The following is a 17,593-nucleotide window of genomic DNA, read 5'->3' on the forward strand; positions in this document are numbered from 1 at the left end:
ATCTCAGAGGTGTATTCATTAAAAATGAATAATAGATACGCTACAAATTCTTTGGCCTGAGACCATTTCCTATTGTCCTCCTTTGTCACCGTATTTTGAAAGGATTGTATACAATGACACAATTTATCTTTATTATAATGAGGTTACAATTACTTATAACTATCGACTACAAAATCTAAAACCGTGGGTGTGTCACAAAATTTATAAAAATTTATTTTGAACTTTAAGCTTAATTAATGAAATAAATACAGCCACCCAATTTCACATCCAATAATCAATATTAATTATGGCCACTTTGCAACAAATATAAATGGTCTCATTATATACTTTCCCTGTTTTAAATGCTTAAATAAGTTCAGCATCTTCATCAACAACCGAAAACAAATATGCACATTGCACATTAAAATACAATAACCATTATGTTTCTTCCTTGACTGTTATCATCAACCATGATAATAATCAAAGAGTAGAAAGAGATGCTTGGAGTATTTAGGCGGGTTTAACCACAGTTAGCAAGTTACTGTTTAAAGCACGATATTTTAAAAAAATCTCAGATTTTTTAAATCAGTTAAAAACTCCTAGTTTTTCAAAAGATCTTAAAAAAATCGTGTTCATTTAATGAAACCGATATAAATATATATTTTATTTTTTTTCAAAAAAATTATTCCCTATAACTTTACTTTTCATTAACTTAATATTATTGAAATTTGGTTTAAAGAGAAGTACATTAACATTGAGAGTACATTAAGAATCTTGATTTTATAAAACATTCTATCAAAATTTCACCAATGGGTTCCCAAAAAAATTTATGAGAAAAAATGCAAGCAATATATTCTCCAAAAAAATAATCAAAACAATCGCATATTTTAAAATAATAGATAGAATTAGAGGAAGAGTAACCCAACGAAAAAAAAAAAAATTCTTTAAACCCATAGCGTCCTTATAAAAAAGCAAGAGAGATTCAATGATATTAAAGATTAAAAGAGCTAGAAATTCAGTGCGAGATTCAAATTTGCTTAAGCATGTTATTGTTTTGTTTTTAATGCATAGAAAAGTTTGATTAATTTCATATTTTACCTTTTATTTTTTAATTTCATTGGAGTATATAATATTGCATTTTGGATAGACAACTATTTTATATATTTAGATCTTTGTGTTTTCTTTTAATAAACATTAATTTTATAATGGATCATTTTGTGGTTTTTTTTTTTAAATAATCATATACTTTGGTTCAATTGTTAATGCGTACAAAGCCTAGGCTCTAAACAATCAAATAATTTCGAGAAATGTGGTTTTAATATTGAAACTTTTTATAATAGTTTTAAAATATGCTTTTATATTTACTAGTAGTGATCATACGAGACCTTCTCATACTCGTTTGTTTAGGACTTTGAAAAATCATCCTTAAATTTGACACATATCTTTAAAAAAAAATTACCAAATTGAGATGTTTTTAACATTAAATCAACCTCTTCTTTGAGGTGCCCCATTTTATTGTTTAGAACCTCACCCTTATATAAATTTTTGTTCCAATTAAAAAAAACAAAAAAAACTCCATTTTGTAGAGTGAGAGAGAAGAGACTCAGGCAACAGAATGTTCTGTTTATAGAGTTACAGAGAGAAACCATATTACATTCTCACAAGAGAGACGATGAATTGCCAAAATTCCAGGCAGTAAGGATAGATATCCTCCATTTTGTAGAGAGAGAAAGAAGAGTTTTTCAGGCATTAACATCCTTCTTCTCAGGCCAAACCCCAATTTTCTCTTTCTCAAACTTCACAAACAACGCAGAAGCAGCAGCAACCGTGTAAACCTGCAAGAAAATTACTGGCCCCGGGTGATACTTCAACAAGCCCTGACCCGAACCCAGCTCCACCAAAACCAGAGCCACCAGGCCGAGACAAGCGAGCCACCCGTTGAGCCTCTCGCTGTAAGAAGTGAACCCGAAATCGACCTTCAAGCCGCCGGAAACCGCCTCCTTCAATGGAACGGGAGGCAGGAAAACCCCCGCTTTCTTTGAAGTTTGCTTTCCCTTCTTGGCCTTTCGAACCTCGGCTTTCTTGCCGGTTCCGCTCCTGTAGCGGAGCCGGACCTGCGAGAGGCGGGTATCGAAGTCGCCGGACTCTGAATCAGTTGGGTTTAGGGTTTCATCTGGGCCGCTGCTTTCTTCGCTTTGTTGGGCCTTTGTTGCTGTGATGGCTGGGGAGATTGCGAGGCGATTTGCAGAGGGAGGGTTCAGAGAGACGGGGAATGGGAAGGAAATCGGGGGAGATGGGAGGGCCATGGATGGGTGGGTTTTAGAGAGAGAAACTATGAGGTTTTTAGAGAGGTATGTGATTGTCTGATGATAAGGCTAGAGAGAGAGAGAGACAGAGGTCCTTACATTGCTTTAGAAGAGAGAAGATAAACGGTATTACGATGGGTCCTCCTCTACGTCGGGTTGTCAATAGACCACCCGGACTGGTGGATGATGGACCTGGCAGTTCTGACCCTAAAACTGGCCCAAATGCTGGCTAAAATGGCCAAACTTGGACCTCGACCCAAAAAATATAGTGCTGGACCGGACCGGATTGGTCCAGACTAGACCTGGACCTATACCCAAATGGTATTCTTGGACCCGAACCCAATCCGTCGGGTCCAATTTTTAAATTCATTCTTAAACCTTGATTGAGTCTATCCCTCAAGGTCTCGGGTCGGGTCCGGGTCCATTCCACCCTACCGACCTAGCCCTACAAAATAAAAGCCAGGGCAGAGCTAGCCTAGCCCTGGCCTAGCCTTTTTTTTTTTTCTTTCTTTTTGTTATAGAAAATGAGTAAATTACACCCATGTCCTTCATAATTTACATTATTTAGAGAATAATAAATTATTAGCACACCAAAACATCTGTAATAAATTGATTTTATTTCAAAAATTTAGAGGAAACAATCGGGTTAAAAATACGGATCGTCAAAAAATAAGTTAAGTTATAGAATTGTGAGTATTTTAGATTTGATTCAAAAAAATGTAATGAAAAAATTGGATATGTAAAGATGACACAATATAGGATCATGATTTGCAGTTATTGTATAGATATACTAAAGCCATTAAATAATAATTTTATAGCCTTATTAGTAATACTGGATAATTTTTTGTTGGAACTTTTAATAATCCAATAACAATGCTTACTTTATTGTCACAATACAAAAGAGCATAATCAAACAGCATCAACAAAGCAAAACACAAGAACTAATTAACAAAGGGAAAAGTTTATATAGAGCCGAGGCTGTAAACAATCAAATTTGACACTACATCAAAAATGTTATTATAAGAGATTGTATGGATGCCCAAATATCTTCAAATCGATCATCTCTACATCAAGATGAATAAATATGAGAAAAAATAGATTTCAAGTTTTGAAAATAGTATATTTTGTAATACATTTTTGGGCCGTCAATTTTTAATATTTTTAAGTTTTTATATATCTGTCGATCTACAATATTTTTTAAGCTTTAAATTTTATAAATAAATATAGAGTAATGATCTTATGAAACCTTCCCACACCCATGTATATGAGACCCCAAATGATCACCATTAAATTAACACAAGTATATAAAAAAGGCAAGTCTTGCATCCATGCGACTGTAGTGTGGGGCCACTAAATGCAATCCTTTTCAATTTGTATATTATGCTCCTTCAAGGGTATACTATATAAGGCAGAAAACATTCTACGAGGATTTTTTTGATGGAAAATTCTGGGAGGCACGTAAGAAACATTAGATGATTACTTCCAAAAGATAAATTTTGAATTTTAATTCCCTAACACTTAGATCCCACCCTCGACCGTCAATAGATTATTTTAGAAAAGGGGGTAATTTGCGTAAGTTGTCTAAACAATCAAAAGTAAGGCTCACCTCTAAATTCTATCATAATTTGTAATTTTGATCAAAGAATCTAGTTTTATCATAACATGTAATTTTGGTGGTTAAAATTAAGTAGATCTTTAAACACGTGAAAATCGTCAAAAGGTACGGTCTAAATAATGTGTTTCAAGATACACCATTTTTGGGATTGGAAATCTTTTTTCTTCTTATTTTTTTTCCCGATTTGCATGCTTCTCAATGTCGAGACGATCAATTAGAGGGTCTAATATTATTATCCAAAAAAATTTTAGGGTCTAACATTATTGTCAAAAAAAATAAAAATATAATAGTGTCTAACATCAAAACAACATTTTCCAATGAATTTTTGAGGTGCTGTCTGTATAGCTACAACGTTTATTTGGATTTTGGAGGGTTAATATTCCGTAAAAAGGATGATTTATGTGATTATCAGTTTCTAGTGGAAAGTTGACACGCAATTAGAACATGCATACTGTAGGGATTAATGTCCATGTAGAGCTATATAATCCCTTCAGAAAAAAAAAAGCTGGATAAGTATGGTACCTGTTTGTGTACTGTTTGGATGCAAATGGACGGTGCATAGTTCTTTAACAGAATGGACAGCAGCCCTGAATCGTCCATCCTGATTGGACGGCACTGAATTTTAAAGGTCCAAAGTTGCCGAAAGATGCAGTTTCTTGGCTTTAAAATCCTAATTTTTCTCTTAATAATAAAATCCAAAGCTCGAAAAATAGCGTACATATAACAGATCTATGTTAGGATAAGGTCCACATGCGGCTTAGCAATTGATTCAAGGGTCGGTGTAGTTGGGATGATCCTGTAATATTGATGTCGCAATGAATCGAACCTCTCAAAAACCCAAAATTTTCTAGGTTCATCATCTAAAGCACCGCAGCCATTAACACAGAAAATGAAAAAAAAATTTGCCGATTGAGCCTAAATTAATTTTAGTATTTATTTAAGAACCATCCGTTTCAATTCTCTTCAAAGATCATCAAATATGTATTTCAGAGCTCTAAGGTCATGGAATTGAGGTGGGAATGGATTTCCAGTAAATGAGAGGTCCTAAATCCCTTGAACGACGGAGCATGATTGAGCTAATCCGCCAAATGCTTATCCCGAATTTTATGTTGGGAAATGTTGGGAAGAGCTTGTCTCACAGAAACTCACTTTATCATCCGACCCTTCCATCCAATTCAATTGAATTTTCAAGTTGGTCTTGAGCTTCAAATGGTGACATGGGGATTCTTGGACAAATGATTGCTCTATTAATGCATATGAAAGGAGGAAAAACTTGTGGTCATAACTCATAACATGTATCAGTTTTTTTTGGGGGTAAGCATAACATGTATCAGTTTAACACATGATTAATACACTTTCATTATATTTAACTTGGAGCTGCCTCAACAACGCCTTCACAATGTAGCATACAGCAAAAATGCCATTATACAACCTTATCTTCAACCGTCCATGGCTGCTTAAACTCCAGAGGGTTGGGTGCCATGTTACTGTCTTTGCTCGCCTGGGTTTCAGGTGGAACACCCCACTTATCCCAAAATAACAGGAAAAAGGGAAAAAACACATTACATTGATAAATGCTAATCAAGAGAGAGAGAGAGAGAGAGACCTTCCCAAAGCTGCCAAGTCCTTTCCTATCATGGCAGCCCCGATGAATAGGGAAGGGAGCAGTCCAATGAATAGAACAACTCCAAATTGGGGAACCTGAAACTCATTTCATGCTGCATTGTCTCCTCTTAATGAACGGAGGCAAAGAAGATTAGCACACCTTCCAATGGTAAATAATTTAAGGCCATAGTGCGGCTCACCCAACTCCTTGATATCTTGGAAATCAAGTTGGGCTTGTGCTTTTGTCGCAGTTGTCATTCCATCTTCCAGCTGTGTATATTGCTCTGCTATGACTTGGTCAAGAAATCATTAACAGCAAGGCTTGAGTCCCCATGAGCCACTGCATCGTCAGGATCCGGCATGTAAAGACTGGAAGCTGTTGCCTGCATTTCCAATAACCATATAAGCAAATGACGTTCTCTTTCTCATTTAAGTAATCAACACCCAAAATCTAGGGATTCAATTGACACTAGGCCTCAGGGAATTTCTCAAGGTAGTATACAGGGATACCTTGACAATTCCAGTTATTTCAAGCAGTGCAAGATGAAGCAGCTTGGCTGGGCAACTCACCCCTTGGGTGATCCGAGTGGCTCAGAAAAGTCCGAGTTGACTCATCCGGGTCTCCATCAAGCAAGCCCAAAGAACCCAAAAGACCCAAAAGAATCGAAAAAACTATGTAAATCAGTGAAAAAAGGAAAAAAAAAAACTACAAAAAAAAAAGAGCAAACAACTTAAAAAGTTCTATAAACAATGAGAAAAAAGCTTTTCAAAATAGAAATACAGAAAACTAGTTAAAAATCATTTTCTATAGTTGATTTAGTCAAAGATTACATCAATGATACTGTTATAATTAATTATAAACCAAGTTATAAACACCCCCAGAGTTGGGGGCTGTTCCAGGCTCGGCAGTCGAGTGAATCATGCCAAGTCGGCAAACACTGATTTCAAGGAAGCAAATGTGAAATCCCAATGAAACTTAAAGAATAAAGTAAAAGAGAGAGAGAGAGAGAGAGAGAGAGAGAGAGAATATACAAAAATAAACAAATCACAGACAAAATGTATCATTTCCGTTATAATTCGTATTTTCTATGTACAATAGATATACATTTAAATAGATTTAACTTCCAAAAAAATTGCAAGAAAAAATAAAGGAGAGAAAAACTTTCGAAATTGAAGAAATTTTCTTTGAATCTCGTGAGATTTTTTATGAGACGTTCAAATAGCATGGAGAAATTTCCCACCAAACTTGAAACAAATATCCCCATGCCACTAGGCTAAGAGAGCTTAAACCTACTGTAAACATCTCCAATTTTCAAAAAGCCAGATTTTCCCAAATGAAACTACAGGAAAAAGAACAATTTGGAACTCCAAAATCACCTTTGCATCTAATTGCAACTCCCCATTATTATCTGAAGTAAGGCTTGCACCATGTGCTCTTAACCATTCTTCACACTCTTCTACTCCTTCCACATCCTTATCATCACTCCCGCTCATGAACCCCAAAACCTGTGCAATGAATGCGACAGGAAGGGTCGGGCGGTAAGAGCGTGCCATGCATCTCACAGCTTCAAACCGCATTTTTTCAACATAAAGATCTGCCAAACACCAATATTCAATCAGAAAAATGGCAAAAATAACCTAAGGATTTTCTTTTTACCTCTTGGTAATTGGGTGTGTGATTTTTAGTTCTTGGATTATTAGGTCTGTGAAATATATTACCCATTAGGCAGGTATTCAAATTCGGACCAGTTTTGTATAGCCTAAAAAACAATATATAGTTTCCCGATGTCACAGCTGCACGAACTGCTAATGCGTGCTTCACTGCCTCATCCTTCTTCGCTTCTGCAGATAACCTAGCCAGGGTTTTAACTCAAGTCAGCATAAAGGCTTGATGCAAGGAATACATGAAATCAAAGAAGCCTCCAGAATTCAGATTTTGGATCATGCTCATAATACAAAATACCACATTGCTTTTGGATATTGATAAGAGAAGTATAACATAATATAAAGATCAGCGGAAAGCCATGGTATGCATAATGAAATGGTTATATATATATATATATATAGAGAGAGAGAGAGAGAGAGCGAGAGGAAGGGGGAGGGGAGAGACCTACATGTGGGTCCCACTCTCCATCACTTTCCAATTCAGTGGATGGTGACAAGCCTAAGGAGAGCTGGGTTTCCCATATCCTTAGCATGATAGTATACTTTCCACATAAAATGGAAATGAAAGGGAGTAATTGAAATATCCAAGTTATGTGATCAGATAAAAATCACATTGTCTAACTTGGATAGGTTCTTGATCCCCCATAAACAGGAAGATGAATCCCCAGGTGTTCATTCTAGGCCACTTCCTAAACCAACTTTGAACCATACTCCCATGGTGGTAGATCCTTACCCCATTCAAAGTGGTAAAGAAACCCTTCTGGTTCGAAATGATGTACCTGGAGCCCGGAGGAGAAGGAACTTCTCAGCCTGATTCCCCCATGGTGGTCAATGTTCCAAGCTTATAGCTGGGCTGGTTTTAGGCTCTCTAGAAACTTGCAGCTCCTAAAGGGAAGACAAAGGAGCGGTTCACACATTTCGGCAACTTTCACGCTAGGAAATATCAACTCTATGAGATAAGTGAACTGGATCTAAGTGAGGTGCCGAGGGATCTTTCTTCAGATGAAAGGGCAAGGAGAACCAAGGATTAGTTGATTTCCAATGGACCCTTAAAAAAGAATAAAATTTCTGCCACCAGATGTGACGAGTTAAGAGGCTTCAGAAGGAGACCACAACACAAGCTTCTTCCCTAAGATCGTGAACTGTGGTAAAGGAGCTAATGCAGTGATACACAACTATAGATTAAAGAAGGGAATCAGGAGATTGATGATCCACAGCAAGTGGAGTCTGCGATTATCAGTTGCTTCAGCACATTCTTCTGCAGTCAACCCCAAGTAAGGCCTCAGTTGCAAATTGGAACTTTAATATTCCCAGGGAGAGGGCAGAGTGGTCAGAATGTCTTCTTACAGAAGAACATATTAGACCGACAATCATGGATCTAGGAAAGTACAAAGCTCCAGGCCAGGATGATTTCCACTGGCCTTATGTCAAAAGTTCAAGGACCCTCAAGACAAAAATCCTTGCCCTATTCTCTGAGTTCTACAACAGGAAGATGATAGAAAGGGGCTTAAATGCCAGTTTCATTGGCCTCACCCAAAGGTTGAAGGGACCAATGAACTCTATGAGCTTAGGCTCATCAGCTTAATAAATATTTCTTAGAAGATATTGTCACAGTATTAGGTACCCGCCTGAGACAAGTCCTGGGCTATGTGGTTACTTTTGTAAATGATAGATGAGTATTGCACAGGGCCTTGATAGCACAAGAGTGTATCCACACTCAAAGCCAAGCCAAGACTCCAAGTCTCATCTTCAAGTTAGAATGGTAGAAGGCGTATGACCATGTCTGGTGGGACCCACTGGATCACGGATCGAATCGGATACATTTTGGCAGAATGGCCATTTCCCTGCATTGGGTCTCCTTTCTTCTCGGTTCTTGTTGATGGCTGCGCTAAAAGTTTCTTTACGTCATCATGAGGCATGTGGAAGGATAACCTCCACCACCCATATCCCTTTGCCATTATTGGAAAGATCTATAGACAGTCCATCTCCAATATATACAGCCACAATATGCTTCAAGGCTTCCAATCCTCATGGAGGCCAGCTGGTTTCACACTGGCAATATACAACCGATATCATTGTGTTTTGCATTGTGGTGCCAAAAAAGTGTACTATGGCTTTTCTTAATATGTTTCGAAACTTTCGAGCTCTCTATGGGCTTTAAGATAAACTTGGTTAAATAAAAAATGATGGCAATTAAGGAAGAGACTCAATGTCTCAAAGTCAATATGGAGAAATCAATTATGATAGGGGTCGTCAGAAACAAGAGCGCTCATTCCTGAATGAGAGTGTAAAGTCGAAGATCTTCCTACCAGCTACCTTGGCATGCCACTGAGCCTCGGCAAACCTAAAAAAAGGCAGTGGTCCCACATCATAGACAAAGTCGATAGACAACTTGCTGTGTTGAAAGGGAGGTTCCTTTCTTGCACAGGAAGATCCACCCTCATAAAGGCAACCTTGGCCAATACCCCGGTGTACCTGATGTCCATGTTCCATATGCCGGCGGTCGTCAACCGCTTAGAACAGCTGATGAGAAACTTCTTATGGACAGGGGATGCTGATGCCAAAAAATATCATCTAATCTCTTGGGAAAAAGTCTACCAACCCAAACACCTTGGTGGACTCGGAATTTGAATCCTAAGAAAGTAGAATACCGCATTGCTACACAAATGGCGGTGGCATTTAGCAACACAAAACGACCTACTTTGGTCCCAAGTCATTCGATGCAAATACAAGATCGCTTCTAACACTTGGCTGCCGGAAGGGAGAACACCAAGCAGAGCCTCGGGGGCTTGGAAGTCCTTGTTCTCTCTTAATCTCTTCCAGAAATACATCCGCTTCCATTCAAGGGAAGGCCTCTGCATTCGTTTTTGGTCCGATCTTTGGTTGGGCCACACCCCTCTCAGGAACCTATTTCCCTCTCTCTTCTGTCTTGCTACCAACAAGTTCTCTTCAATCGCTGAGGGAATGCCTCTCTTGGGAAACATTAGAGTCTGGAACCCATCCTTCAGACGTCCCCTCACAGAAATGAAACCAATGACTTCATTTCCTTATCTTCGCTGCTTCATTCAAACTTTCTTGCAATTTCGGGGCCTGACCGTTTGGTGAGGACCCCCTCCCCTTCGAATTCCATTTTGGTGGCTTCCTTCTATAAGAAACTCCTGCTACCCCCCACTTTTCCCCATTCCTCAAGATCCATCATAGCTCAGGTGTGGTCCTCCATAGCTCCCCCAAAGTGCAAGTTTTCAACTGGATTGCTTGCTTCGAAAAGGCACTCACGGTGGACCAACTCCAACGAAGGATGTTCCTATCCCCAATCGATGCGCGATGTGCACCAGTGAGGAAGAGACAAACCCCCACCTTTTTATACACTGTAGACTTTCCTACAAGCTGTGGAGATCACTCCCAAGGGACCAAGCGCGAAACTCCAACCCTTTTTCATAACATCATCTCGAAGGTCGTTTTCTAGGCCCCTAACCCCAAAATCTTCAGAGAAGTCTTGACCACCACCTTCCTCCACCAATGGAAAGACATTCTTCATTCCCAATCGCCTCTGGTCTCCAGATCAAGAAATTGGTCCCCCCCTGGTGGGCCTCACAAAGCATAACTTCAAAGGTGCTCCTTGGGTAACCTCAGACTGGCAAGAGTGGGTGGTGTCTTTCGCGATCACCAAGACAACTTGCTTCCTTCTCCAAGAATATTGGCCATGCAGACTCCCAATTTGCTGAGTCAATGGCACTCCTCACTGGCCTCAAGCTCTTTGACCCCTTGTGGCCTCAACCACTCATAGCGGAGGGAGACGCACAAAATATTATCTCTTGGGCTGCGGGTTCTGTGTCTCCCCCCTGCCATTTGGCTTTGATTTATGATGAGATAAATTTCATTTGCAGGGATATGGCCGTCTTATGGACACATACTTGGCGGGATCCAATGCCTTAGCGGATCAACTGGCTAAAGATGGAGCGCTGTTCACCAGCTTAGGCTCTTGAAAGACTGTTTTTTGGTTTCCTTTTCCTATCCTACTTGTAATGGACAGTTATACTGGTCCTCTTTTGGTTTTCCACCTTTGCGACTTCGGGCCTTTTTGCTTTTAGGCCCCAACCATTTTTTGTATAGGCTACCCCTCTGGGGTAGTCTATTCTTTTGGCGTGAGGCCCATCTTGTGGGAGCCCTCTGCTTACCCTTGTACTTATTACTTTTCAATACAACAGTTAACATTATCAAAAAAAAAAATGATGGCAATCTGCCTGAACCAGAGTGCCGAGCAAGCGTTAGCTAGAAGGCTAGGTTGCGGAATTGATCCTTTGCACAACAAGTAATTCGGCCTCCCTGGGGCAAACTAGGAAGTGGAAGTAGATAAGATTGAGAGGATGTTGCGCAGGATTGCAGTCATTAAAGCCAGCATGCACCATATTCCTTTTTTCACATGTCATTATCAATATCCATTCTCAAAGGAGTAGAACGTCAAATGAGATAGTTTGTATAGTCAGGAGCAGGGGAGTCCCACTTAGTCAACTAGGACCAAGTTTGCAAGCCCAAGAAGGAGGGTGGCCTTGGGGTTCACAGTCAAAAGGATTGCAATACTACACTGCTTTGCAAATGGTGGAAGCGGTTTGCAAGCCGCAAGGGACATCTATGGCCGCAGTAATATCCAAGGATAATATGGTTAAGGGGAATGATGGCTTCCATACACAGGTGTTCCAAATTCAGGGGCATGGAAGAGGATTGCCTCACTTTATACAAATTTCATTTCCTTAGAAACCCAATTTCCCAGCCAGTTTTCCATTGCAACCAGAAAGAATGCACTAGTCATACAACTTGGAAGTACTCCAGGGGAAATTTGGTGTGCACTCCAACTTTTAGGAGAGACCTATGGAAAAAGGACATACAGATGCTGCCCGGCCTCCTTGATGCCTTTATTGACCAGTATATTCCTTGGCAGGGTAAGGGACAAGATGGTTTGGACCCCTGTCCATTTGGTATCTTTTTGGTTTCGTCCAAGCATTCCTCACTGAATCCATCCAATAATCTGTCATCCATAGCTTACAAAGTACGGCACACCCCAACCCCCACAAAAATCCAGGCCTTTCATTGGCTGGTACTCTCCAAAAAAGCCCTAATAATAAATCAAATCCAAAAGAGATGGATCCTACTTCCCACTTGTTGCATAATGCGTAAGCAAGAGGAATACATCAAACACCTTTTCCTCTATTGACACATTAGTGTTTTAAAATGTGGCCGCATCGCCACATATGCAACCGCATCATGCGGGATGCGCTGGCAACCACATCGCTAATCAGCACATATGCGCCGCATCCCACCGCATATGTGGCCGCATAGGGCGCATATGTGCCGTGCATGCGAGATGAAATACCCCCTCCAAGAAGGGGTATTCCTGTCTTTTTGCCCCCTAAAAGGGGGGGAAAGGGTTTGGGGGCATATTAAACCCCCCAAACCACCAAAATCAGCCACATCCATAGCCTTTAGGACATCAAATCGAGCAAAAAAAAAAATGGTGGAAATTTTTATTTTTCAGAAATCTTGGATTTTAGTCTTGGATGATCTTTGGTTGTTGATTGGTTTATTTTGGATGTTGATTTGAGGAAGTTTTAGCAAAGTTTTGACAACAAATCAAGGGTTTCAAGGGCTGAGAAGAAATCGATATTTTCTTCACGTAATCGGTAAATTTTTATTTCCTAGTACACTAATACTTTTTTTTTGGGGCAATGTCTTCTTCACAATCTTCTAGTAACACGGATCTGGCTTGGAAATATGCAAAACTAAAAATCCGAAAGACCGAAAATTGTTATTTGTACTCTCTTTGTGGAAGTACTTATATGGGGGGTGGGGGGGTATTTTTCGAAAAAAAGAATGCTTAGCCAGTATTTCTGGGAATGTAAGAGCATGCCCACAAGCTACCGAAGATATTAAAAAGGAGATTAGAGAATACATGGATAACTTAAAAAGGAAAAAAAGAAAAAAGAGAATGAAACGAAAAGAATTAATCGATGAAATTCAATTATTTGATGATGATGAAGATGATGCGGATACAATAGAAGTTGGTATGAGGAAAAAGAGTACTCCAAGGTCAAGGGAGAGGGTTATAAATATTGGTGGTAGTGTTGGAAAAAAACACCTCTCTAAGGGGCCAATGGATACATTTTGCACTCCAGACTCCGAAATTGTGGTTCAGGAGAGGAGAAAAAAAACAAAACAAACCGCAATTGAAAATTGATACAAGAAAGAAGAGAGGAAGAACGTATGTAAGTACATTGCAGGAGAGGAGCGAGGCAATTGGGCAATTAGAGAATAGATTTCCTAGATTCAATTAGAAAGAGTTGCAACTATCCATTACAAGAAATTCAGTTCTTACAAGTAAATGCTCAATACGCAAGTAGGCCTACAATTTGGATCATTACCAAGCGCTTTTTGGATCGTCTCATGCCTTGTGATTGATCTTTATCCCCACAATATCTCGAATCTTCTTTTCTTACATATGAAGGATTTACTTGTTATTAATAAAGTCCAACCTATGTTCTTCGTTAGGCCCAGGACTTAATCCTCCTACATTACATGAGATTAGGGAGCCCTTATTGAAGGATGTCGGATGTTAAAAAAATTTTGATTTCTCAAAGAGAAGGGTGGGAGAAGTATGGCCAACTACTATGTGTGATAGATGGTCTGATGAGAAGTCAAGGCATTTATTAACTATCGGTTAAGTGCCCAACATGTACTTTTGTTAAGTTTGTTGATGCATCAGACAAGTCACATGATGCTACATACTTATGTGACTTGATGAATGAGATTGTAGAATTTGTTCGAAAGCAACATGTGGTACAAATTGTCACTAACAATGATGCCAATTATGCTACAGTTGGGCATCGTTTTACTCTAAAGAGGAGGCATATGTTTTGGACTCTTGCACAGCACATTGTGTCAATCTCATGCTTAAGGATAAGGGTACGACATCTACATATAGTAGGGTGATTTCAAAAGCTACGTTTGTTGTTGGATTTATTTATAATCACACCATAGTCCTTAGCATGATGAGGAGTTTGATATAGTGAGACCAGGTTTCACTAGATTTGCCACATCATTTCTCACTCTTCAAAGCCTCTGCAAGCAAAGAAATTCCTTGAGAACCATGTTTGCTTCAGAGCAATGGAGTAATAGTAAGTGGTCAAAGCATCGGGACGGGTGAAAGGCTTAACAGATTATTCTCAATACATCTTCTTGAGATCAGGTGGCTAGCCCTTCGGTGAGAGACAGTGCTTGTATTGATTGATGTTGAAGCGAAGCCCACCATGAGCTACATACATAACATGAGACAATGACTTGGGAAGGAGAAGAAGTAAAAAAGGTTACAAAGGATGATGAAAAGAAATGCAAGGCTATAGTTGGAATTATGATAGGAGATTGGATAATCAGCTTCACAGGCACCCCCATTCAGCCAGTTACTTTCTAAATCCATCTCTTCACTACAAGCACCCAACCATTGAGTCTGATCATATAATAAATGATGGGTTATTAAATGTTCTTGAGGAGGTTGGTCCCTGACAAAGATATCCAAGATGAGATCCAGAGCCAAGAATTGATCAAGTTCAAGTTAGCATTGGGAAACTTAAAGAGAAAGATTGCTACTTGAAATAGGGACACTACAAATCCAAGTAAAGGTCAAACGTGCCCATTCTATTTTGTTTTCTTTACAGTTTTTACTTGTATAGTTCCATTTTTATAAATAATTAAATATTTATCTAAATTATAAAATGTTATACAGCTGCATGGGGGGCATTATATCGAAGTGAGACACCAAATCTAAAACGTCTCGCTATTCGAGTGTTGAGTCTCATATGCAGCTGATCTGGATGCGAACGCAATTGGAGTGCATTTGAGCATGTAAGTCCTTAGTCCTTATTTCTTGGATTTCAAATCTCAATTTTCTAAAACCTAACTTATCTAAGAAGTGTAAAAGTAGAAACAAGAAAATAACATCTATTATTTTTTCTTGTTTATTTGTTTTGTACCACTACTCCTACCAAAAAAAGAAATAGGTTGGAGCAAAAGAAGTTGATAATTTGGTTTATGTGTGACATAACGAGGCTTAGGAGAGGTATCAAAAGTGCATGGATCTCAACCCATTCAATTGTATGAACCTGATGGTGATTGCTCAAGTGAGTGGACCATGGATCCATGAGTAGAGCATGTGTTCAAGGGTGAGGATCTTACCTGGCTTGATGTCGAGCTAGCCATAGGGGCTAAGGAAGAAGTACGGCCTAAAACTAAGGCACAAAAGAGTACAGCTGGGTCTAGTCACACATCAACTCCAGAGGTCGAGGAGGAGGTAAGGCTGACTCAGATGAGACCGAGGAAGAAGAACAATATGTGGAGGCCACCGAGGATGATAGTGATGATGATGATGCAAATGGAGACTCTCTAGATAACTCGTCTGATTAAGATATGAAATTTAGATTCTCAAGACTTAAGGAATGATGATGATTTGTCTTGACTTTTGAACTCTTTAATCTTCATTGACTTTTAATTTGTAACTTTAAAGTTTGCAGCTGCAAATTTGTGATTATGCTTGTTGAATGTTTTATAAAGTTAGTTTCAAGTTTCTACTTTCTACTTTCTAATGTCTTCTATGATCTATCACGGGATAGTGGATACAGAATCTTCGATAACTGATACTTTTGGAGTTAATAAATAAATTAAGGAAAAAGTTTATATAAGGATGCTACCGTATAATGTAAAACTACGGATGCCTCTCAAAAATCCATCGGAAAAGGTACTTTTAATGTTGAAAAACCCTTTGATTGATCATCTCAGCATCAAGATGAATGACTATGAAAAATAAAAAGCTTTCAGTCTCAAAAATAGTACATTTTACAACATATTATCTACACTGTCCATTTTCAAGATTTTCATATTATCTACACTGTCCATTTTCAAGATTTTCATATGTTTATAGATCTACTTAATTTTAAGCATTTTTGAAATTTAAAATTTTATCATTAGATATAAAATTAGATTTTGAGATAATCCTAATAACATTTTACATCAAAATTATGTACCATGATAAAATTTGAAGGTGCACCTTACCTCTACACCTACGGATGCATCCGTATGCCAACTGCACCCATAAATTAAATACCTACTACTATCACAGAAATCACCTCCATATTTTTTCCTATGCATTAACCTATTTTTTGAGATTTTTCCCTATGAATTAACCGCATCAAGGTGATGCACCCGCATTTGGACTGCATTGAGTCCGCATCCCGCATTTTAAAACACTAATTTTCATCATAAGTCTCTTCAATGGAGAATGGGCGTGGCCAGCAACTATTCTTGGGCTGCTACACCCCGCTATCCATACAACTCGTCCCTATCTATGGCTGGCAACACTGATGGCAACCACTTGGATACTTTGGCTAGAGCATAACTCCAGAACTCTCGAGGGCAAGGAAAGTCAGATTGTGACATTGGAAGACAAGGTTCTAGCCTGGGTCACCTTTTAGACTAGAAATAGCAATGAATCTTTTGGCAGATCAGCCTCGAAGTTCAGCCAAAACTGGGGTCACATACCTAAAAACGACCTATGACAAACCCTATATCCGACCAGTGGTAACTGCCACCCCAACCCACCAGTTTGCGGGACCATCAAGCTAATTTTGATGGTGCTCCCTTGGGGATCGGTGCCAGGCAGGTGTTCATGGGTCTTTTCATCTCACGGGTCTAAACAGTTTCTATCCTTTTCGGGCTCCATTAGCATGGCAGATTCAACCATGGCCTAGACCAGGTCGGTGCTGGAAGGCCCAAGGTTGTATGACTGCAATGCCCCCAAAGTTGAAGGTGATTCCATTAAAGTAATCAGGCGGGTATAAAAAGAGTCCCCTTGCCACCGATTCCTGGAACAAATTTTCGACCAAGTATTCGAGACTTCCATCATCATCCAAATTACATTCCTGCATGTTCTGGTGTACATGATACTACTTCAAGCATGTTTCAGTACACCAGAATTTCATACATAAAAATGTCACTTCCCCAAAAACAGATTCATCATACTACTTCACTAGAGGTGTTTCAATATACTAAAAAGCACAAGCACATTGCTGCCTAAAGTTCATGAATCTATTAACACAATCAATTTTTCCCAATGGAAATGACAGGAGCCAATATTCATCACAAATAACAAAATGAAACCACAAAGTGGTAATCATTTGCCATGTCCGAAGTACTTTTTCTTTTATTCTCAAGTATGTTGAACACGCAACAGAGGATAATAGAATAATATCAAACCACTCTTCTATGATGTTGGAACCAATGGAATAGTAATAAAATAATATGAAACCACTCTTCTATGATGTTGGAACCACTGAAATAGTAATAAAATAATATGAAACCACTCTTCTATGATGTTGGAACC

At 38.9% G+C, this 17,593-nt stretch overlaps 2 protein-coding genes across 5 annotated transcripts in view; both read right to left on the reverse strand.

Annotated features, from left to right (window-relative positions):
* Positions 1–1,579: 1,579 nt before the first annotated feature.
* On the reverse strand, positions 1,580–4,178 carry LOC18433510 (FKBP-type peptidyl-prolyl cis-trans isomerase). The gene has a single exon (XM_006843596.4). The coding sequence runs from the start codon at positions 2,283–2,285 to the stop codon at positions 1,722–1,724; it is 564 nt and encodes a 187-aa protein (XP_006843659.1). The 5' UTR covers positions 2,286–4,178; the 3' UTR covers positions 1,580–1,721.
* Positions 4,179–5,234: 1,056 nt separating this feature from the next.
* The window catches only part of SAC3A (SAC3/GANP/Nin1/mts3/eIF-3 p25 family), a 43,223-nt gene continuing 30,864 nt past the window's right edge, over positions 5,235–17,593 (reverse strand). For all 4 annotated transcript variants that reach the window (XM_011624745.3, XM_088874954.1, XM_088874955.1 and 1 more), the window contains 3 exons: positions 7,225–7,358; positions 6,883–7,100; positions 5,235–5,888 (listed from right to left, as the gene is read on the reverse strand). In XM_011624745.3, the coding sequence (XP_011623047.1) occupies positions 5,793–5,888; positions 6,883–7,100; positions 7,225–7,358 (448 nt within the window). In that variant the 3' untranslated portion in view covers positions 5,235–5,792. The remainder of the gene's footprint in view (positions 5,889–6,882; positions 7,101–7,224; positions 7,359–17,593) is intronic.

This window comes from Amborella trichopoda, chromosome 8 (assembly GCF_054954075.1).
Source record: "Amborella trichopoda isolate Santa Cruz 75 chromosome 8, AtrichopodaSantaCruz75HAP2 v2.0, whole genome shotgun sequence".
In the NCBI taxonomy this organism is placed as follows: domain Eukaryota; kingdom Viridiplantae; phylum Streptophyta; class Magnoliopsida; order Amborellales; family Amborellaceae; genus Amborella; species Amborella trichopoda.